An 18203-nucleotide genomic window follows, 5' to 3' on the forward strand; every position below is an offset into this window, starting at 1 on the left:
TCTGGATGAGATGTTTTGTTCCAGTAGACTTTGAAATGTTCTGAATGTTCTGAATGCAGATCGCAGAAGAATGCGCTGAAAGTACAGGCTCTTTTCGATCAAGCCGTGTCGTTGATTAAAAGCTTGGTACATGAATGTTCCAGACCAATCAGAATTTCAAACTTGGCCATAGTCACCTAGAATTTCTTTTGTCTTGCGTACCAGTTTACATGTTTCGGTAGAAGGTTACAGCTAAAAGGACCTACTAAAAGGAACCTACTACAAGGAACCTACTAAAAGGAACTTACGTTGGCATTTGTCCCTTTTTTCATAATTGGGGCGTTAAGGATCGTTTCGGTCCTTTTTCTGGGTCCTTTTTGAATACAGCTGATTGTTGGTTGGACACATTCTGTCTTTGTTCATATTCATTAATGTAGACTGTGCACTCTAGGCGCATATTGCTCCACTTAGTTTAGGAGCGACGATTCTTGCTTTACTCCACTTGCGGTTTTCTATTCTTTGCTTTGCTTTTGGTTACAACACTCTCTGCTACTTTTGTTGAGCTCAATTGTTTCTGTCAAACCATCCTCCACCATTAAATCTTTTCTCCACACTTTCCGTGCCCAGAGGCCCTATTTTCGATATCTCCACATGAAACCTTCGCCTTACAAAGCCAAAGTCACCGACATTGAAGAGTTGCAGCAGGGAAAATGGATCCAGACTCGCAAAGTCAACTATACGGATCCTGCTGGGAAGGCAAGAGTATGGGAAATGGCCGTTCGGACCACTCGGACTGAGACCACAGGTTTGGACGCTGTTAGCATTCTTGCCTTTCTTCAGAAAAACGACTCGAAACACATTGTGTTGGTGAAACAGTTCCGTCCTCCCTGCGAAAAGGTCGTGGTGGAATTGCCTGCTGGACTCATAGATCCAAAAGAATCAGTAGAACTGACTGCAGTTCGGGAATTGCTCGAAGAAACAGGTTACCACGGAACGTTTGTTCGGCTGCTGCACACAGAAATGCCGTTGTTCAGTGACCCGGGCTTGACCAATGCCAACATGGCTTTGGCTACGGTGGAAATCGACGCCAAAGATCCCCGTAATTCCGATCCCCAGCCTCAGTTGGAGGATGGCGAGTTCATTGAAGTGTTTACCTTGCCTACGAAGGGGTTTTTGGCCGGCTTGATAGACGTTTGCTCGCGTGAGGGCTGTGTGGTGGATGCCAGATTGTATCACTTGGCGTTTGGTCTTGAGATGGCCGAAACGCTCTCTTGAACTCAGTAAAGAGATAGAAGGAACTTGGAAGAGGCTTTCACTCGCCTTGAACTTTCGTGCGAGGCAATCACATCACGATTGTGTTCATTGAGGACAAGGATGAGAAGAAACCTTTTTCACGACCTTCAATCCTGTTGCCAGGCTAATGTAGACGAATAGCTTAAAATCTATCGGATGTTAGCAATATCAGGATGACATCGACAATAAAACCTCTTTGGGAAACTAAATGTAGAGACGATAACTTCCATTGCAGAAACCTGAAAGAATATAGACACTTTACCTTTCACACTTACTATTATTTGAGCAAGTTTGCCATTATATCTATTCGTTATGCAAAACCATCTAGTTTGATGCTACCACTTGCAAAAAAAGGTGTGACAACATACAACGATAATACATTTTTTGTTTGAATCAAATATCAACTGCTCAGCCATTTAGTGATCACCCAGTGAGTTAGAGAATTTTTGAAGATTGTTTTGGGAAGGATAGAATTCAACTTAAAAATGTAATCCTATAATTTGACAGTAGATGAATTGCTACATGTTGAAACTTAGCAGAGTTTTGATGAGGAATCTTGACAGACGCAGTATGCCATGGATTTCCCAAGTATGGAGCTAGATGCTATGCCACACCTCTATTTAATACCAGTGGATTGATACCAGGAAAGGCACAGTAACTCAGAAAGCCGTCGTGAATTTAGAATTCGAAGGATGAAGAAACCCTTTGCTAGAAATTTTAACAAGGAAAGAGTTTATTCGAAGGTTCTTTCATTTACATTCTGACGAGACTTCACTCCCATTTCCAAATTAATCTCGTCTCATTATATACTCATCAAAACGACCAACTTGACTATTCAGTGATTACGTACTCAATCCCTTTGCATATATACGATTGCCTTGTCGTCAACAAAAGCTTAAACTGGGTGACGAGTTGTTCCTCCATATGGACAAACATATGATGGACTGAACAATCGCCCTGCACCCCGCATTCGCAGTCTTAACGATAGTTGAAACTATAAGACAACTTGGAGTTTCATCTTGACGCAATTCTAGTCTGGTATCGAAGACCAGGATAGAGAAAGACAGAGACAGAGACAGAGACAGAGACAGAGACAGAGACAGAGACAGAGACAGAGACAGAGACAGAGACAGAGACAGAGACAGAGACAGAGACAGAGACAGAGACAGAGACAGAGACAGAGACAGAGACAGAGACAGAGACAGAGACAGAGACAGAGACAGAGACAGAGACAGAGACAGAGACAGAGACAGAGACAGAGACAGAGACAGAGACAGAGACAGAGACAGAGACAGAGACAGAGACAGAGACAGAGACAGAGACAGAGACAGAGACAGAGACAGAGACAGAAAAACACATAAAAGAACCACCAGAACAACCAACAACCAACAACCAACAACCAACCCATCACTCCCCATGACTGACATCTGCGCGCTCTGTTTGGGCGGCTCCAGCGAAGTGCCGCCGTTCGGCTCGGCCCACGACGCCCAGGACTTTGTTCGCCCGTGCACATGCTCGTTGGTGGTACACCGGCGGTGTCTCTTGGACTGGTTCAATTCGTTGCCCGCGGCGCGGGTTTCCAGGGCAAGCCCGGCCGACGAAGACGGCCTTGCAATCCCTGCCGACGACGGCCTCGCAAACGCTGCCGACGACGGCCTCGCAAACGCTGCCGCCAACGGCCTCGCAAACGCTGCCGCCAACGCCGCTTTCCGCACGGACGCCCCGGACGACACGTTTGGCAGCATCAGGAGCGCCTTTGGCGGCATCAATTTTTCCGGCAGCGTGCGGGTCAACATGGGCGTGGCGGCGCCGTCGGTGCTCGAGGCGCCCGGGTTCCTTCTGGCGCCGTGCCCGCAGTGCAAGCAGGCGCTCTATTTCCGCACGCGCGCGCTGGCGGCGCTCGGCATGGTTTCGTTGGCGCGCGCCGCCCTCACCGACACCGTCCAGTACTCGGGCGCGCTAGTGGCGCTTACGGGCGCGGCCAGCGGCGTCTTGGCCGTCGGGTACGCCGGGCTCGCGCGAGCAGGCGCATCGATGTTGGACGCGCTTGTGCCGGCGTCGCTCCTCGGCCCGCTTTTCTTGCGCCGCGCGCCGCGCGCGCGCCCGTTTGCTCTTTCGCCGCCCGCCTGGGACAACTACAAACAGCACCTCATTGTGCTCTTCCCCATCGTCATGTATCGCGCACGCCTGGCGCTGAGTGTGGTGCGCTCGGACTGGCGCGACACTGCCGCCTGTGCGCTCAGCGAGTTTTGGGTGTGCAACTATCTTTCGTCGGTGGGCGACCACAAACTAGCGCGAGCGGTGTGGGCCAACATGCGCGCGACGTTTGGGGCGGCGGCTGCCGACCGGCGCAACTTGGCCCGCTTGTGCCACCCGGCGGCTTTGGCCCGCGCCCTAGTGGCCAACATCGACTGGTGGGACCCCAAGGTGTTGGTGGCGTCGATGGTGCCTGTGCGGTGGGCGTACCAGCTTTTCTTCCGGGCCACGTTCAACCGGTGGTACTTTGACCTAGCGGCGCGCGCGCGCCCGCGCGATATCGCCAACACCGTTTCGCCGCGCGACTTGACGGCGCTCCAGGACTTGAGTGCGCGCCGCGCCGCGCTCTGGGCGCAAATGGCCAAGGCGCACGGCCCGCTCGGGTTGTGGGCCAGTTTGAGGACGGGCGGCGCCAGAGCCGGTTTCCGGTCCTTCTCCGCCTGGTGCGGCTTGGCCTGGCGCTTGGTCAAGACGCTGTTTTTGCTCGAGGCGCGCAAGTTCTCTGCCTGCTGCCGCAACGACTACTCGGCGGCGTTTTTCTACTCGCTGCTGGTGATTACGGCCGTGACCACGGCGGTGTGGCCGTTTCTTGCGGCGGACGTCGGGCGCGTGGTGGTGCATCTCCTAGCGCGGCGCTTTGGCGGCGTGCCGCGCGACCGCCTCGTGTTGGCGGCGAACTTGCTTGGAATGGTGGCGGTGGCGTTGGCGAAGGACGTGGCCAACTGCTACTTGAGCGCGCAAAAGGCGCGGCAGATCACCGACATGGCCATTGTGCGGCCGGCGGCGCGCGAGCCCGCCCTGGAGAGCCAGGCGGCCCGCCCTACGTTTCCCGGCGCATACAGAGAATAATACATATACTAAATATACAGACAGCCGCAGCCGCACATGATCTGCTTGATCGACAAAGAATTAAATCTTGAATTGATCATGCTTGGTCTGACTTAATCTGACTTGATCTGACTTGATCTTCATCAGTCATGTGCGACTGGGCTCATTGACTCAGACGAGCTTCATTGACATCAACTCATTACATCATCCCGTCTACTCCTCGTCGTAGTTCTCGTCCTCGTCGACTTTGCGCAATGGCGGTTCCACAGGCTCCACCTTCTCTTCCTCCTCTTCTTCGTCGTCCTTGCCGTTGGTGACAGGTTCTTGCGGCTTCACACTGGGAGTCACAGACCGGGCGGCAGGAGTGGAAGACGCCGCAGAGGCAGGAGCCGAAGCCGGTGGGGCTGGGGCGGCAGCTGGTGTGGTTGTTGACGCCGCATCGGCAGGAGCAGGAACGCTGGCACTCTTCTCCACCGTAGGCTTCTTGGCTGGTGGTTCCTGTTTCTCGTCTAATTCACGTTTGAGCTCGGGCGTTTCTCGCGAGTAGGGCGTGTTCTGAGACGGGAGTGCCGTCAGGCTGGATGGAACGCTTGGAGAGTTCGTATGGCTGCCTTGGGTCCGAGGCGTGTGCGAGGCAGACTGAGCTGGAGCCGTTTGCGCAGCATGTGGCGCTGGAGCTGGAGCTGCTTGGGCCGGAGGCTGAGGAGGCTGAGAGGGAACAGCTTGAGTTGCGGCCGGAGGCTGTGGAGCTGCCGCTGGAGCCTGAGCCGCTTGAGGCTGGAGCTGGCCCTGGTTGGGCTGGCCCTGGTTTGGCTGGCCCTGGTTTGGTTGCGGCGCATAACTCTGCTGGAGCTGGGGCGGCATGGCGTTGAGCGGCGGTTGTTGCGGCTGCGGCTGCGGCTGCGTGCTCTCCAACACCATTCCCTGCGGCAATCTGGGCTGCTGGCTCACTGGCGGCGGCTGGGGCGGATGCGTGTTGCCGTCCTGCTGGTACTTGACTAGCTGGTCCAAACGCGCCTTGATGTGCGGGTTGCCAGGGTCCAAGCGTTCGGCCTGGCGATAGGCGTCGAGGGCATCGGAGATCTGATTGTTGCACGTTTCGTACAAGGTACCCAAGTCGTACCAGACTTCACTGATGTACGGATTGAGGCGGATAGCCCGCGTGTATGCGTCGAGAGCGTCACGGTACTGCGAGATCTGGTAGTAGAGCACACCGATGGAACACCAGAAGGTTGGGTTGCGCAGGTCACGGTTGACGGCCTGCTGGAACGCTTCGTAGGCCGCATTGAAGTCGCCTCGGATCATGTGCACACGGCCGAGATAATACCACAGGTGGGCGTCCAGCGGGTCGATTTCGATGGACTGCGAGAGGTACTTCAACGCCATGGCCAAGTCCTGCTGGAACGGAGCACTGGCGTTGCCGTTCTGGGCCTGGCTGTTTTGATTCTGGCTGTTTTGGCCCTGGTTGTTCTGGTTCTGGACGACGCTCTGGTTGCCCGGCTCTGCCTGCGAGTACAAGCAGCCCAACTGCTGCAAGACCTTGGCGTGGTTGGGATTCACCTCAAGAACCTTCTCGTACGCCTCCTTGGCGCCCGTCCAGTTCTTTTGTTGCTCAAGCACCAGACCAATCTGGAACCACACGTCGGGCTGGGTGAGCGGATGCGGTGGGTTGGGCAAGATGTACTGGAAGCACTCCAACGCGCTCGCAAGCTTGCCCTGGTGCTTGTAGATGATTCCGAGACGGAAGTGGATCTCGTTGGACTTGTCAAAGTGCGGGTCCAAGTCCAACACACGCACAAACGCCTCTTCGGCGTACTCCAAGGAGCCGTATCTGTCGTAGAGAATGCCAATGCCGTGCCACAACTTGGGCACGTTGGGGTTGTCCAAGTAGTAGAGCGCCCGCTGGTATGCGGCGTAAGCTCTTTGCAAGTCGTCCATCATCAAGTAGCAGTGGCCCAAGAGCCCCCAGGTGTCGCCGTTTTCCGGGTTGAACGTCAAGGCCTGCTCGTAGAGCTCAGCCGCCTTCAAAAAATGGTCTCGCGACCGGTAGATGTTGGCCAAGCGCGTCAAGGCGTCTGGGTTGTTGGCGTTGTGGCGCAACGCCGCGTCGTACAGCAGAATGGCCTTTTCCAAGTCGCCGAGCGACTCGGCCAAAGAGCCAATGGCCAACCACGTGGCGGCGGTGGTTTCAAACAACACAGACAGCCGCTCGGACGCAAGCTGGCTGGGCATCTGGTTGGGCATCTGGCTGGGCATCTGCGTGGACATTTGGTTGGAGATCTGGCCGGACATTTGCGACGAGAGCTGGTTCTGCGCCTGTGCTTGCGCCATGGCCTGTGCTTGCGCCGGATGGGGCATCATGTGCATCTGCTGTTGGAGCGGGAGCGAAGGCGCATTGAGCGCCGTTTGCTTCATGGCCATTTGGACTGGCAAAGACATGGCGTGTCAGAAGGAAACGAGAAACGTTTGGCTGGTGGAATGTGGCAGCAATATGTGGCGGCTGCGCTGGGGAGGTTAATTCAGCAAGACAAGCAAAAGCAAAGCTCGACAAAAGACAAAGCGTGCGGGCGAAGAACGAAAAAAGGTGCGGGCGAAAATGTTAGGTGGAAGCCCGATACTTTTAGGCGCACCGCACCTGCGGCGGGCGCGAAAATACGACGGGCAGATGCCCGAAAAAGAAGAGGAAAAGGACCGGGGACGCGGATTATCTGGGCTTTTGGCGTGGATATGACTGGCTGCGTTGGCATACGGGGGCTACAGTATTGTTGTCGAAGGTTTCTTTATGTGTAAAAAATGTGTGGCCGTGCCGTTCATTTTCCAGGCTCTCTCACATTAGTCTTGCCCAGCCACGTCAACATTTTACTCGGCATAAACTTCGCATTAATCGAACATGAGGCTAAATCGAAAATACAATGTAAACGAATAGTGTTTTGACACGAACTACATAGGCGACTGTCTAAGATGGCTATCTATGGGTTTTTGGTTTAGTTGCTTGCTCTGCTCACGACATTATGCTGTGGACATCATGTCTCCACCCCATGTTGTTGTGCTTTTCACCCCATGTGTGGGATTTTTTTTATTTTATTTTGTTTTATTTTTTTTTTTTTTTTCTTCTCACCCCATCTTGCGGCCAACACCCCATGTTTTGCACACCCCATCCCGTTTAGGTACAGGGTTTCATCCTGACGCAAGCGTCTCCTGCACATGCCGCACCCTCGCTCAAGATCGAAAAAAGACAATTGGCACTGCGGACTGCAGACAGAACGGCTACAACGGCACATCATCCCTTGAAAGGAACCCCTAACTATTCTTGGGTTGCTTTGACGAAAACGTACGACTTTTTCTAGCCGCCGACGCTTTCATGGACAATGTGAAAAGGCGGGGCTGGTTTCCGCAGATGGCAAGGAAGGCTGAATGTCGCACACCGTTGTCATGCGGGATACTCGCTCGATAATGTCGCTAAATTAAGAAAAAGCATGAGGGAAAAACAAAGCCTCGTGTCGCAATGTCGCTAAATCTAATTGCCAATGTCTCGATGCTCATTCTGCATGTCTTTTCATATGCAACTAACCAATGGGTTCCCAAACGTGTATGCAGTATGAGAATGGAAGCGCTTCCTATCTTCAAAAATTTGGCCAATCAGCTCCGTGTATTGCTGTAAGCTGCATATTCTAGTTTCAATGATGTCGTTGGAGACACGGCTGGGTATGTAAGATGCACCATTGTCGCGTGCAGATCCATCGAGAAATGACATGCGTACAAGAAAGATACATCGACAGAAAAGGAGCCTAAAAATGTTCTGTTAAGAAACCGTGAAAAATAGATGAGCAAAAACAGAACAGAGAAATCACTTTAGTTCATGTAGAAAAGCTCCACATGGTGATAAGTATTTTGAGTCTCAATCCACCAAAAATGACAGTTATCTAGGAATAAGAATGTATTATTTCCCCGAGTAGATTCTCATTCTTTTTCAATAAAAATAATCTAATACTAGCAACGGTGCTGAAGATGGAGCTGATAAACCACGTAATACCTGTCCTTAACGTTTCTTTTATTGTTTGTAGCAAACTGAATCTGTATTCTACAGCGAAGCGGTATTATCTTCGTATCGATGTAAAAGCTACTGAAGCAGGTATAACTCAACTGAGCGTTTAAAATGGGATTGTATGATCTTTACATCCGACCTAGTTCTTTGGCGAAGAAAGCAAATGCCGGCTCCAGCCTGCGGATATGCTGACAATGTTCTGTTAGGGACTGTAAACACCCCCGATGCTTCAATTTGATAAATGCATGGTTCGATAATCGAAGTGAAGCACTTTAAGTATGAAATGAAGTCCGAGTCTAACTGACGAGTTTCTATTTTCGCTCTCTGAGAAAATAACCTTTCGAATTTTCAATTTCATCACTTCAATCGTGGACGATTCTTGGATCCTTATGGCGCCTCGTAATCAAGCTCGTCGAGTTCATGCTCGCCCACACGCTTGTATGTGACTCGTCCATAATACTCGTCAAACAACTGATCGATATTTTCAAGCTCCACGCCTTTCGTCTCGGGATAAAAGTACGCCACGGTGAGGACGGAAAGAATGCAACTTGCGGCAGGAAACAAGTACGTAGCCCAGCCGATCGAATCCTCGAGTATAGGTGTGAGCTGGCCAACGACATAGTTAGCGAACCAGTTTGTGGCTGTCGAGAGCGACACACCTTTCGACCGGACAGCCAACGGGTACACCTCAGGCGGAATAAGGAAGCCAATGGGGCCCCAACTGTAGCCAAAGGAAGCGTTGTATACAATCACCAAAAAGGCCACAAGCAGCGGCGTGGACAGCGTGTCAAGATACATGACTAGCGCTATGAGGAGAAGACATGTTCCCATGGAAAGACCCCCACTGAGCAAAATGGGCTTTCTGCCCCAACGATCAACCAAAAACCATGGAGGAATCGTGCTCAACAAATACACAAAGGCATTGACACCCGTCATCAAGAGTGCATTGGAATTGTTGAAGCCTGCCTTCTCGAAAACCATTGGCGCGTAGTACGAAATGATGTTGATGCCATTGAACTGGGCAAACGCCAAGGCGGAACATGCAATGAACACTCGGAGCCTGTAATGACGAAGCATGTGACGCCAGGACCGCTCGCGTTTCGGGATCTTGACCCGCTCCTCCAAAATACTGTTTTTGATGAGGAAAAACTCCGTTTCCGGCTTATCGTGTTGCGGATGGTCGGCGTACAATAAGCAAAGAACGTGGAAGCCCTGTTGATCATTGTCTACGTCCAAGAGCCAGCGCGGACTCTCGACAATGAAAAAGCCACCAACAAAAAGGATGGCCCCAAGTGCTACCTGGATAAACAATGGGAGCCGCCACGATAAGTTGGCCGTGAACAGATGGGGATTTTCTCGAGCGTCGCCGATGTTCTGGATAAAGTAGCAGAAATAATCCACCCACACACTCAAAAAGTAGCCGGCGATGTTTCCAGTGAACTCGCCACAGACGAGTTTTCCCCGCTCCTCGACCGGCAGAATCTCGCATTGGTACAGAGGAACCATGGTTGATAAGATACCGACGCCAAAACCACTGAAAACGCGGCCCACGCCGAAAACCCACAAGTTTGGTGCAAACAGCTGGAGCGAGCCGCCAAGAATGAAGATGGCCGTGCCTAGCAAGATGGATCTTTTGCGTCCCACCGCGTCCAGAAGCCGCGAAACCATAAGTGACGAGATCATGGCTCCAATCTCGAGAATTGAAATCACAAGTCCCACCTGTGTCGCCGATGGCTCGTGGAAATATTTGTTGAACGTTACAAACGTCAACACGCCCAGACAAACGCCCTGCTCGTAGCCGAAAAGCGACACGAAGAGAGACACAAATGCTGATGTAAAGTAGACAAGCTTCTGGCCCTTGAACCGGAGCCGCGACAAGTAGGTGCGGGCATCAAAGTCCACGTGCGAGTAGGAGTTGCCAAAGTTGTCTCTGCGCTCGTTTTGCGCCAGCTTCCGGAGCCGAGTGTGTTGGTTTTCCGATTCCCAATCGGCAAAGTCGTCATCGGATTCGGGATCGCCTAAAGTACGGCCACCGCCGTTATTCCGTGCGGTAAGGCGCACAGGGTCATTTTCCCCATCGCTGAAGCTCTCGGTGGATCCGTTCAGGGAAAAATCCGTGGTGCTTTTTAGCGGGCCAAAAGAAGATAAGAGTGTTTTGCCCGAAAGGTCAGAGGGCGCAAAGTGCGAGTGCCGCAGCGACGAAGGCAGTGATGCTCTGTTTTCCGCACGTGCGGGCTTTTCGGGTTCCATTGTGGGAATTTTTGGAAAAACTTCCGGTCACAATTTCCAGCGTGTATGAAAAGCAAGTTGTTGATATGAGATTGTGGGGTCCATTACGTAATGTCGCGCACGACAATATGTCGAAGCGATAATGGGACAAAGGATAAAGGCAAGAACAATAGAAAAACTGGAGACGCTAAAAATGGAAAGGGTGGTATTGAAAAATAAATGGCCCTTTTTCCGCCATAGTCGTCCATTCCAAGGTTCGGATTTTGGTTCGGATTCTGGTCGGATTTTGTGTTACAGAATATCAGGGTCTGTCGCGTGCCGAAACAGGTTTATTTTTATTTTTTCAGGAACACAATTTGAGTAGACAGGAGATTTCCGTTTCTTCAGTTTTCCCATCTTTTGTATTTTAGATAAAGTGCAAGCCAATAAAATACGTTGCATCTTGTGGTCGTACGACAGTTAGGCGAAGAGAAAAATTATTAAAGCGTTATGAACCAAAAAAGAAATGGAAATACAGATTCTCTGAAAGCGCAAAAGGCACAATGAAAGTCGCAATCATAAATTAACAATAGAATCAATAGAATCGGAGATAGAATCTCGAATTCACTGAAAAAAATGAAGAGTAAAATAGAAGCAGATTGAAGATTATGAAGCAATTTTTAGAGCAAGAAAGATCGTGCAAGAGCACCTCCGTGTAAATATGAATTAATATTCATCAATCATCTTGAAGTATAGCTTAAAGTTGACAATGGGATGACACTATACAACTTTCAACCACCAGTACCAAAAGTTAGATGATACGAAAAACTAAAAATAGCAGCGTCATAGAAAGTTCAATCAGAAAAGTTTTGATCTTCTGAGTCGAAAATCGTCTTGATATCTGTGTATCGGTTCATTTCCAGATGTCTGTTCAATTTCAAGAGTTTAATGAGGGATGAAGGAGTACTGCTGTGATTCAGCTAGGGAACAAAAGGAAGAATAATTTTCATTAGTAAGAAACGACACTATATACATTAAGCCGTCTTTCTCTTGATGTAGCTCTCGATGTAGAAAGCAGCAAACAACGCCGTCAATGGAGTCAAGTATAAGACATTGATCACCAAAGGTAATGCTTGATCCGAAGATGGGATACAGTTGCGGAAAGAAGTATCCTTTGGATCGACATACCACACAAAAGCGTGAACAATGGCCAACAGGCCGCCAACAACAAACTGGGTTATTTGCATCGAGGTCAAGACACGCTTCACAATGAGCGGAACCCTGATCCGCAAGCATGCCAATGTGAAGTAGAAGTACATCAACGAATGAATGAACGAGTTGAACACGACGAAAATCCAGATTGGCGGCGACTGGAAGCGGATTCCAGACCACATGCACATCATGGCGCCCGCGTGATGATAGCTTTGCAAAAGACTCGAAGGACGGCCCTTCAACAAAATCACAATGGTGTCAATGACCTCGTAAAACTTGGACATGTAAAACCACCAGCCAATGAGCGTCAAGTTGTGTTCTTTGGGAAGATGCTCAAACACACCACGTTCGGCATCACACACAGCATGAACAAACGTGCTCAAAGACGACACAGATGGGATTTCGTTGCGGATCTTCTCCATTGTGCGGCCAAAAGAGTTGAGCATGGCGAAAAACGTCCATACCGAGTAGACACAGAGGAAAATGTTGTGCAAGAGAACAAAGAGCTTGAACCATGGCTGCGTAGCGATCTTGAACGGCGCTGGCTTGAGTTTCTTCAACTGTTTCGGGTCCATCTTCTGCTCGTTCTTTTCCTTAAGTCCAACCTTGCGCAATTGTCTCTTAATGACATATGGGTTGACGAAATGAACAAAGGAGAAGTATACCACCGCAATTGTCAACGGAGTTCTCACTTTCATGGATACTTCAAAAACGTTGGTCAACCATTCCGATTGGAAAGGAGATGGGGGAAGCGGAGTTGTGCCCTTAGGAAGAGTCCAAAAGGCTGGATCTGGTAGTCCCAACGAAAATGACATGGAAAAACAAGAATGAGGAAGAAGAAAAAGAAGTTGGAAAAAGAAGAAGAAGAAGATCTAAGATCTATAAGATCAATTGAGAATTGGCCTAGTCGCAGCTAATTCGAGATTCGCTCCAAATTGGGCACAATGCAATCTGATTGCGACTTAATTCCGAGGTAACCCAACACCACAAAAAAATGACATTTATTGAAAAATGATGTGAAGTCAAAGCCACGCGGTCTAATACTCGCCATAGATGGGTTTAGAGGCGAGAATATTTCGTCTTTTTCGTTTTTTTGTTTGCTTTTCGATGCGTTTTCCAAGTTTTCGAGCTTACCCAACTTTTTCCTCGGGTCAACCTGGTGCGCCCCACAAAATTCTTGGCCGAAGAGCCGCATCGGCTCGGCTCATGACACTTCAACACCAATAACCACAAAAAATAAATTTCAAGAAAATGAAAGCGAGAAAAGTAAAAAGAAAACAAAATACAAAAAAGAGTAAGATCAAACAGAAGATAGCAATTTCGCCCCGCTACAACTTCTCTCACTACGATTATTCTCCAGTAGCCATCTCGTGATATATTACCTTATATAGTCTTATGGTCGTACCCCACATTCTGTCATGCGCAGGCGAAGATCTGGCGTTGGCACTTTCTTGTTCTTGACAGGTTCATTGGTGATGCTTTTGAGCGGTCTTTTATGGTTTTTGTTGGGCGATCTTGAAGGTGATCGATTGCGGTTCCCGCTGTTTTTTTTCGTAGGCGAGGACTCCAGCGCCGTATCGGAGTAAATGCTTTCGGTCTTCAACTGCTGCTTATTGATGATCAAAAACTGCTTTTCCCGAAGGAAATGCGTCATGATTTGAACAGCAACGCCCAAGTTTTTTTCGTCGTATGAGCTGAGAATAAGTTGGTGGAAGCACGGCTGTGCTTGCAAAAGGGTGGAGAAATCGATCTCAATGTCCAAAAGCAACTTCAAGGGAATCACTATTTTGTCACGGAACTCCTGGTTCTTGTGGCTGATCAACTCCTCGAATTTGCCGGGGCAATACGTCAACTGGAACTCGTATGACTGGGGGAAAAGCTGGGCCAACCGTTGAGCGCAAATTTTTGTATTCATTTCGCCACCTTTGATAGACACTAGGAAAGAGCTGTTATTCAGGAAACTCTGTAACGAAGAGGGAAATGAAATGAAAGTTCCATGTTCTGCCTCGAGCTCATTAATGAACCGAAGATCATACTTCATTTTCTTGATAAGCATGGAATAGTGACTTCTGTAGAGTTTAACGTCCACATTGTGGTATATTGCAGATATCCCGTTCAGAGGAGGGCATTTGTTCTGACAGCATTGAGATACAAGCTGGTCAATTTCGTGCTTCACGAACAAGATATTTTTCAGGTTCTTCATCGGGCATTTTATCAACACATTGTCTCGTCTCTTGAACAGATACAAGATCTTTCCCTCTGAGACTTTATCATTCGTCTTGTTTTTCGTTCCTGCCGAGCTCGAAAACTTGATGAAAACATTGTATCGTTTCATGATCGATTGGATAGTGGAGCCTCCGTTTCCAATTATACTTTTGTGGAACACCTCGGGAATATTGAAGTGCATTTCTGCTGGCATCTCCATTTCAATCAATTTCACTGCTTGGTTCAAAATCTCAAAAGAAGATAAAAGCTGCTTGTTTTTGTAACTAGTCTCGGCATCGACGCTTGTCTTGATGATGAAGTTCAAATCGTTCAAATGTTCGTATTTGATAGTGGGGATATGGTTGAGCTGGTTCAATATCTTTGCAATCTTGCCATTTTTCTTCCCACTTAAGAACTCTTTTTGCAGGTTGTTGAGTTCCATGCTAAACTCAATCAGAAGCTTCGCGTCTAGTTCACTCATCATCGACGTAAAGAAGGTTGTAGCGTTTGAGTTGGAAACAAATTCCCTTAGCAAACATCTCACCTCCGACCTTTCACCGATTATGTAAATGCCATTTTCGTTGTATGTGAGAACACACGTTTTCTTGTTGCTGATAAGATTGATGAAGTAGTACTCGAGTTCGGCAGATGCTAGACCTTTGCGAAACTTCAAGTTAAGACCATAAAAACTACCACTAAGGGTGCTAAGTTCTTCGATTGCGCTCGAAACCGTGTCCTTGCTGTTTCCTTGTACGATGACTTTGTTGTTTCCTGGTTCGCCAAAGCTTGGTATCTGAATATAAACGCCGTGTTTGAGCATAATATTCGAAATGTCATTTTGATGGTAGACGCCCACCAAGTCAAGTTTTTCTTTTGGGAACTCCACTGTCTGGGTATATAATTTTGCGTCGGAAGATTTTCTAGGATCCACGACATCAATGAGGTCACCAACATTGGCCATAGTGAGTTTTACCTCCGATGTTTTGTTTGACGTCATCCATATTTTCATGTCATCATTCGTTTCCAAAACTTCCGAGTGGAAAATCAGAGGCATGAGATACGGCAAATATATGGTGACATTCAGCTGGCGAGTGATTTCGGCAAAGTTTGCCAAGCCAGGTCCACCAATAATAGGAATAAGTGAAAGCGGAACAGAAACACGGTCCACAAGGCAGTTTCTCAACAAGGTGTCAATCAAGATTTTCGTTTCTGTTTCAGCCAAACAGGTGTTATCGGTGCTTCCGAGAATGAAAACAGAAGTGGTCGTAGACGTTTTCGGCGGAGCTTTGAAGTCTGTGTCCATGCTGCTGATGATGATCTCAACATTGCATCTTTTGGCAATTGCGTCGAGCCGATGGGCAAAGTTTGCCCCGATCTTTTCCACTTCCAGTGTTCTCAAAGGAATGCGCTTGAAATTGACGTGGTGGTAAGCCTTGAGGATTTCAGTTCTCGAGTTGTTGATAAATGTTTCATTTCCATTGATGCTGACGGTGATGAGCTGGCTAGCAAGCTGAGGCTCGATCAATTTGATGTGATTGCTTTCGCCCATTCCGTTATTGTTCAACATCATCAGCGTTGACCTTAAAGAAGCCAAGTTGTCGATGATTCTGGGGGCTTTTTGGCCCTTGCTATCCGGATAGGGCATGAGTGTGTGTGAATAGGACTCTTGGTTCTGCCAGAGACCAGAGTTGGATTCGAAAAACCCCACCAGGGAGTTTATCAAGTATGAGTACTCTAAAGAGAGAATGACAAAGTTTTGGTCCATGCCGAAAGATAAGAAAGATGCGGATGCAAAATGTGTGAGTGTGAGTTTCTATATACTAGCAGGAGGTCTGCTCTTTGGGTCATTTATGTAAACATGCTGGAGAAGCCATTAGGTTTCCCGATTTGGCCAACAAGACAACAGAAGAGGGCGCTGGCCGAAAAGGGCAATGATCTGCAGCCGTGTGCAGGAGAGACATGTCTAAGTTTAATTACCAACATTACAATAATAATGGGAAAGGACCACAATGTCCATGTTGAAGATAAATATGGTCCGCTATTTTTGCGCCTCATCCCGTTTACACTGGAGAAAGACCACTGAAACACCACTGCTGGAGAAAGATGTCACTTTGCACCAATTATGTGGAGTTCACTTTGCAATGCATAGTTCACTTACTGCCAGACGTACCGCGATACAGACGATGAATATACCAATTGATGCGAATCGAGAGGGCCGAATGTGATCAGTAAGTGTAGTGAAGGTCCATCTGTACGCTAAGCAAATCGCATTCGGTCGATCTGCATCTCCACCTTCGTATCTGCCTCTTCTGCCCTCTTCTCATCTGCTTGACTCTACCTTCGTCTCCCCATGTGCCTCTTTTTACACACGCTTCGTGTCCCACACGTAGACCATCTCGTCCCAGCCCGCCGTCGCCGCCCAGCCCGGCTCGCCCCAAAGACTGTAGTCGCAGCCCACCACAAACTCGCGGTGCGCCCGCATCACGCCGCGGCAGCCGCTGGCGCCCGCGCCCAAAAACCGCGCGCGCTCGTCCGCACGGTCCACCCACACGCGCGCCGTCATATCGTACGCCACCGACATGAGTTCCTGGGCGCTGTGCGGCGACCAGCTGACGCGGCGCACGGCAAACTCGTGGCCTAGAAGCTCGTTGAGCGGCGTGGGCCCGCGTGTGTGGTAGGCGGGCATGGGCTGCGCCAGGCTGGGCAGGTCGATCTGCGCCACCATACGCAAGTCCCACACGCGCACCGCCTTGTCTGTTCCGGCGGACGCCACCACCGACGGGCGGTAGCGGTTCCAGTCGCACAGCAAGCACTCGAGGCCGCCGTGGGCGACAAAGTCAAGCACAAGCGGGCGCGGCTGGCGCAAGTCCCACGTCTGCAAGCGCGACGAGCCCGAGCAGCTGAGAATGGTTTGGGGCGAGTGCGGCGAGAAGTGCGCGGCGTACACGCAGTTGGCGGTGTCGACGCCCGGCTTCGCGCCAGGCGCCAAGGGCGGCGCCACTTTGGTGCTGGCGTCTTCGCTCGCGCTCAACGTAAGCAACGACTCCTGTCGCGTGGGCGTCCACACCTTGATGGTGCCGTCCCACGACAGCGTGACAAACTTGCCCTTGTCGACGCCGCCCCAGCTGACGGAAAACACCTCGCGCGTGTGCTCCTTGTAGTTGCGCACGGGGAAACGGCCGGCGCCGAGGTCGAAGAGCTTGACCAGGCCGTCGCCGGCCGCCACGGCCACCTGGTTTTCGTGGGTCTCGCTCCAGGCCACGTCGAAAAGGCCGTCCTGTGTGTCGAACGCCGCCTCCTGGTGGATCTGGCCCGCGTTGTCGATCGCTAGCACGTAGAGCCGGCCGTTTCCAACGAGCCCGTAGTTGGCTGCGGTCGCCACCGCCAACTTGTTGTCGAAAAACGGCGAGTACCGCACGCCGTAGCCGTTGTAGCCTGTAGTTCGGAACGAGAGCATCTGACTAATGAATGTTTGTATTCCTTATTGCGCTTGGTCCGTATTCCGCTTGGATTGTCCGTATTCCGAATTCCTCTTGGATTGTCCGCTTATCCGCTTGGATTGTCCGCTTGGATCTTGAGGATGCGCTGTCTAGATGGTGTTTCAGTCGGCAATCGAAGAAGCGCTTGTCTGTCGCATTTTCTCGTGTGGAGGCACATTTTGTGGCTTCGGCGATAAGGCATACAACTGGGCCAGTGGGCATTTTTCTGTTTCCAAACTATTGTAATTCTATTCATTATTTGTTTCTTTTCTCCTTCGAAACTTTTGATACATCCTCTTTTTACGTTTTCCTGAAGTTTCTTTTCATGCCTTGTTATCTCTTTCTTTCCTTCGATGGCTCAGCTTGCGAACACTATTGTTCCTTATCGTGCGAATACAATGGAAGAAAAGATAAGAACAGAAATGAGAGATCTATGGAAGTTCGTATGAAGTTGTTCAAAGGGCATCTCTTCGTATTTACGCCAAAATAACATCTAGTAGTCTTTCCAAAACCTTTGATTCATCTTGACAAACGGCCACTGTCTTTTCTCAAGCGTTTGGGCCTCTCTATTGGCCTTAGTAATACTTCCTTCAACGAAATGAGCGGTAAACAGAACATCTTTTAGATAATGAGGGTTGAGACTTTTTAGCTTCTCAGCATCATTCTTGGTTGATTCATGTTACGCAGAATACTCTCGT

The 18203-nt window shown here is 49.7% G+C and overlaps 7 protein-coding genes across 7 annotated transcripts; 2 read left to right on the forward strand and 5 right to left on the reverse strand. All coding sequences in view use genetic code 12, as the record gives it.

The window, feature by feature from the left end:
- Positions 1-630: 630 nt before the first annotated feature.
- On the forward strand, positions 631-1254 carry YSA1 (ADP-ribose diphosphatase; the record flags this gene model as incomplete). Its single annotated transcript, XM_002614430.2, has 1 exon — positions 631-1254. The coding sequence occupies one exon, from the start codon at positions 631-633 to the stop codon at positions 1252-1254; it is 624 nt and encodes a 207-aa protein (XP_002614476.2).
- A 1434-nt stretch (positions 1255-2688) lies between these two features.
- On the forward strand, positions 2689-4377 carry FOB63_004001 (uncharacterized protein; the record flags this gene model as incomplete). The annotated part of the gene is made up of 1 exon (XM_002614428.2): positions 2689-4377. One exon carries the CDS (start codon positions 2689-2691, stop codon positions 4375-4377), a length of 1689 nt encoding a protein of 562 aa, XP_002614474.2.
- A 192-nt stretch (positions 4378-4569) lies between these two features.
- SSN6 (transcription regulator) lies at positions 4570-6795 on the reverse strand (the record flags this gene model as incomplete). Its single annotated transcript, XM_002614424.2, has 1 exon — positions 4570-6795. One exon carries the CDS (start codon positions 6793-6795, stop codon positions 4570-4572), a length of 2226 nt encoding a protein of 741 aa, XP_002614470.2.
- Positions 6796-8788: 1993 nt separating this feature from the next.
- HGT5 (Hgt5p) lies at positions 8789-11026 on the reverse strand (the record flags this gene model as incomplete). The annotated part of the gene is made up of 2 exons (XM_002614423.2): positions 8789-10671; positions 10984-11026. 2 exons carry the CDS (start codon positions 11024-11026, stop codon positions 8789-8791), a joined length of 1926 nt encoding a protein of 641 aa, XP_002614469.2.
- Positions 11027-11643: 617 nt separating this feature from the next.
- On the reverse strand, positions 11644-12636 carry FOB63_004004 (uncharacterized protein; the record flags this gene model as incomplete). Its single annotated transcript, XM_002614422.2, has 1 exon — positions 11644-12636. One exon carries the CDS (start codon positions 12634-12636, stop codon positions 11644-11646), a length of 993 nt encoding a protein of 330 aa, XP_002614468.2.
- A 578-nt stretch (positions 12637-13214) lies between these two features.
- FOB63_004005 (uncharacterized protein) lies at positions 13215-15791 on the reverse strand (the record flags this gene model as incomplete). The annotated part of the gene is made up of 1 exon (XM_002614421.2): positions 13215-15791. One exon carries the CDS (start codon positions 15789-15791, stop codon positions 13215-13217), a length of 2577 nt encoding a protein of 858 aa, XP_002614467.2.
- Positions 15792-16388: 597 nt separating this feature from the next.
- PEX7 (Pex7p) lies at positions 16389-17483 on the reverse strand (the record flags this gene model as incomplete). The annotated part of the gene is made up of 1 exon (XM_002614420.2): positions 16389-17483. The coding sequence occupies one exon, from the start codon at positions 17481-17483 to the stop codon at positions 16389-16391; it is 1095 nt and encodes a 364-aa protein (XP_002614466.2).
- Positions 17484-18203: the final 720 nt, after the last annotated feature.

Source organism: Clavispora lusitaniae, assembly GCF_014636115.1.
Source record: "Clavispora lusitaniae strain FDAARGOS_655 chromosome Unknown tig00000185_pilon, whole genome shotgun sequence".
Lineage (NCBI taxonomy): Eukaryota > Fungi > Ascomycota > Pichiomycetes > Serinales > Metschnikowiaceae > Clavispora > Clavispora lusitaniae.